Source organism: Phycomyces blakesleeanus (genome assembly GCF_001638985.1).
Source record: "Phycomyces blakesleeanus NRRL 1555(-) unplaced genomic scaffold PHYBLscaffold_10, whole genome shotgun sequence".
Lineage (NCBI taxonomy): Eukaryota > Fungi > Mucoromycota > Mucoromycetes > Mucorales > Phycomycetaceae > Phycomyces > Phycomyces blakesleeanus.
Genome location: NW_017265143.1, coordinates 471,756 through 474,345, shown reverse-complemented (window position 1 = coordinate 474,345; position 2,590 = coordinate 471,756). Strand labels below are relative to the sequence as shown.

The 2,590-nt window shown below is 33.2% G+C and overlaps 1 protein-coding gene across 1 annotated transcript; it reads right to left on the bottom strand.

Moving 5' to 3' along the window:
- Positions 1 to 356: 356 nt before the first annotated feature.
- On the bottom strand, positions 357 to 1,052 carry PHYBLDRAFT_145182 (hypothetical protein; the record flags this gene model as incomplete). Its single annotated transcript, XM_018431382.1, has 3 exons — positions 357 to 374; positions 445 to 611; positions 917 to 1,052. The coding sequence occupies 3 exons, from the start codon at positions 1,050 to 1,052 to the stop codon at positions 357 to 359; spliced, it is 321 nt and encodes a 106-aa protein (XP_018291751.1).
- Positions 1,053 to 2,590: the final 1,538 nt, after the last annotated feature.

Below are 2,590 nucleotides of genomic sequence, written 5' to 3'. Positions count from 1 at the left end.
ATGGTTGCTGCTATATATAGTATTTATAGAAATCCGGTAGGCATATAATAAGATTCAGATAAACAGTAATCTCATAGGCAAAATATACTTTTACTATTACTACATATTTATATCAGTACTAAGGTAGCTGTAAATTCTGCAAAATCAAGGGTATGCCCTCTTTCACTTGATTATTTTCGTTTATCTACTTTCACTTTATCACACATATCTGAAAACATATAGGTACAAATATATAGCTCTGGAAAAAATATAAAAAGTAAAGTTAATAAATCATAATAATAGTGTATTGACCTTCCACGAGCCTTCTTCGTCTTGTATATGCGATTAGGCATTGACATGCAATATGCCTTGCAAACTTAAACTTGGATATTATCCTACTTTACATGAATAGCATCTCCAATTCCTTAAGATTTTATTTTTTGGAGAAGGGACTCTTGCCTTTACTTTTCTGGCAAGATGTGTCCATAAATTTTCTAAGGGGCTGATAACTGGGCTGTTGGGTGGGCATACTATCATTGCCAAGTTCTGGCGTCTTTTCCACTCTTCTTCAAGATTAGACCTATGGGAGGGAGCATTGTCTTCCTGGTATATAAACTCCGTAGCAGTTCTCACTGAAAGATCGCATAAATAGAATAAGCCTTTTTTTATATTGGGTCCAAGAATGTACATTAGTCAAATGTATTTTTTTTTATGGTCTCCAATGGATTAACTTCATCTGCCCACATACAACCCCAAGCCATGATTGAACCTCCATCACACTGCAATCTTAGTATAACACAGCATTATATGTATCTTTCTGAGAAATAACGCCATAATCTGATATTTTTATCTTTGTTGAAAAGCATAAACCTCGACTTAACACTTCAGCTGACGCAATCGCAATCGCATCTCCGATTATTATCCCTAGAATGATTACCAAAGGCCAATCGCTTCTTCTTGTGCGCTTTTGGTAGCAGTGGCTTGGGCACAACTCTGCAAGAAGACATTTCATCTTTATAAGAAGTTCGACAAATGGTAGACTTGGAGATTGAATGTTCTAGGATGATGGACATGAAGGTAGTAAAACCTCAAGTTTTGTCTCGCGATTCACCTTAATGTCGTTGGGGGTACTCGGCCAAATTGATCGATCAAATTCTTGTGTGAATTTTGGCCAATGATATCAATTTGTAGTTGAAGACACCAAAAGACAAAAGTACAAAATTCGTACAAAATTCATAGAATAAGCTTTTGTATATTCTGATTTCTTCTTTGAATCTATATGCACCTAGACTCTCGAAGAAGTCAAGTGTTCTTTCCTTTGACTCAAGTTCCGGTAATACATCGTCAACCTTGTGTATGTTTTCTATTGACTTTAAGGGTTTGCTCAAGCTCCTTCACAGCAGCTATATGATCCAACTTTAAATTAACTTCCTTTTCAATTACTTCTAAGCAGTAATCTTATGGGGACAGCGTTTCTTGATGGGATATGACATTTCTACATCACCAGACTAGTTAATTGTGGCTACCTGTCTGAGTTCTGGTATCTTTCTCTAATCCTTCAAGGCAAAATGGCGTGATCTGGAAAAACGCGATTTATTTATTATATACATTAGCTTACTACTTCGTCACCACATTTTGTGTTAATCTATCTTTCTACAGATATCTAACTCTCATTCTTTTAAGGGTTAAAGTCTGTGAGGTATACGAATAAATTTAGAAAGGGAACAATAGGTACTGTGGGAGTGTTGTTTATTTAAGAAAGAAGATTATAACTGTTTATATAGACATTTGGTTCCCTAATTTAAGATCTCCGTTGGTTAATGGTTGGTTATCACTGAAGCAGTGTGAAGTGTACGAGTGCCTGGTGTGTGTTACGTTCCTGAGATGTGACCCTGCCAAGTTCATTAGCAATTGTAGTATCCGTTCTAGATTGTGGAGTTTGTATTTCACTTAATTGTGATGTGTATACCACAGTCTGTATTTTGGCAACTTAATAATGAAATATTGTATCATATAAAAAACAAATCTTTTATAGTCAATCAATAGCTGTTTGCATCATAAATTTAGAGTTTATAACAAAGAGATAGTAATTAGTCACAAATACACTATATCAATAGTCAGTCATGAAGAAGATCATAAAGAGTTATTGTCATTAGAGTATGACACGATCTCGTTAAATATTTTATTATATATTAGCCTTCTTATGTATATTGTATTTTTTTCTTTCTTTCATCTAAATATGTTCAGAGTTCGACAGCACCAGCTGGTAAGTAATCCCTATTGACACTTTTTGCAAGTCATAAAAGAAAATCTTTATATGAATATTATGTGTTCTTAGAAAATAAATATAATTATTTTATGCTGGCAAAAAGATTATTATATTGTGGCCTGATAGAATCAAATTATTGTCTTCCACTAGGAAATGTTATCCTTCTAAAAGTAGCAATGGTCTATTAAGAAGAAAGATAAAAACAGTATTATATTGTATATAAAAAAGTAAGGATTCAGTCAGTCAGAGAGCTGTGTATTTTTTAATCAAAATTTGATCAAAATTTGATTTTTGAAAAAAATAACAGACAAATTTTAATTATTGCTATTATAATTATAGACT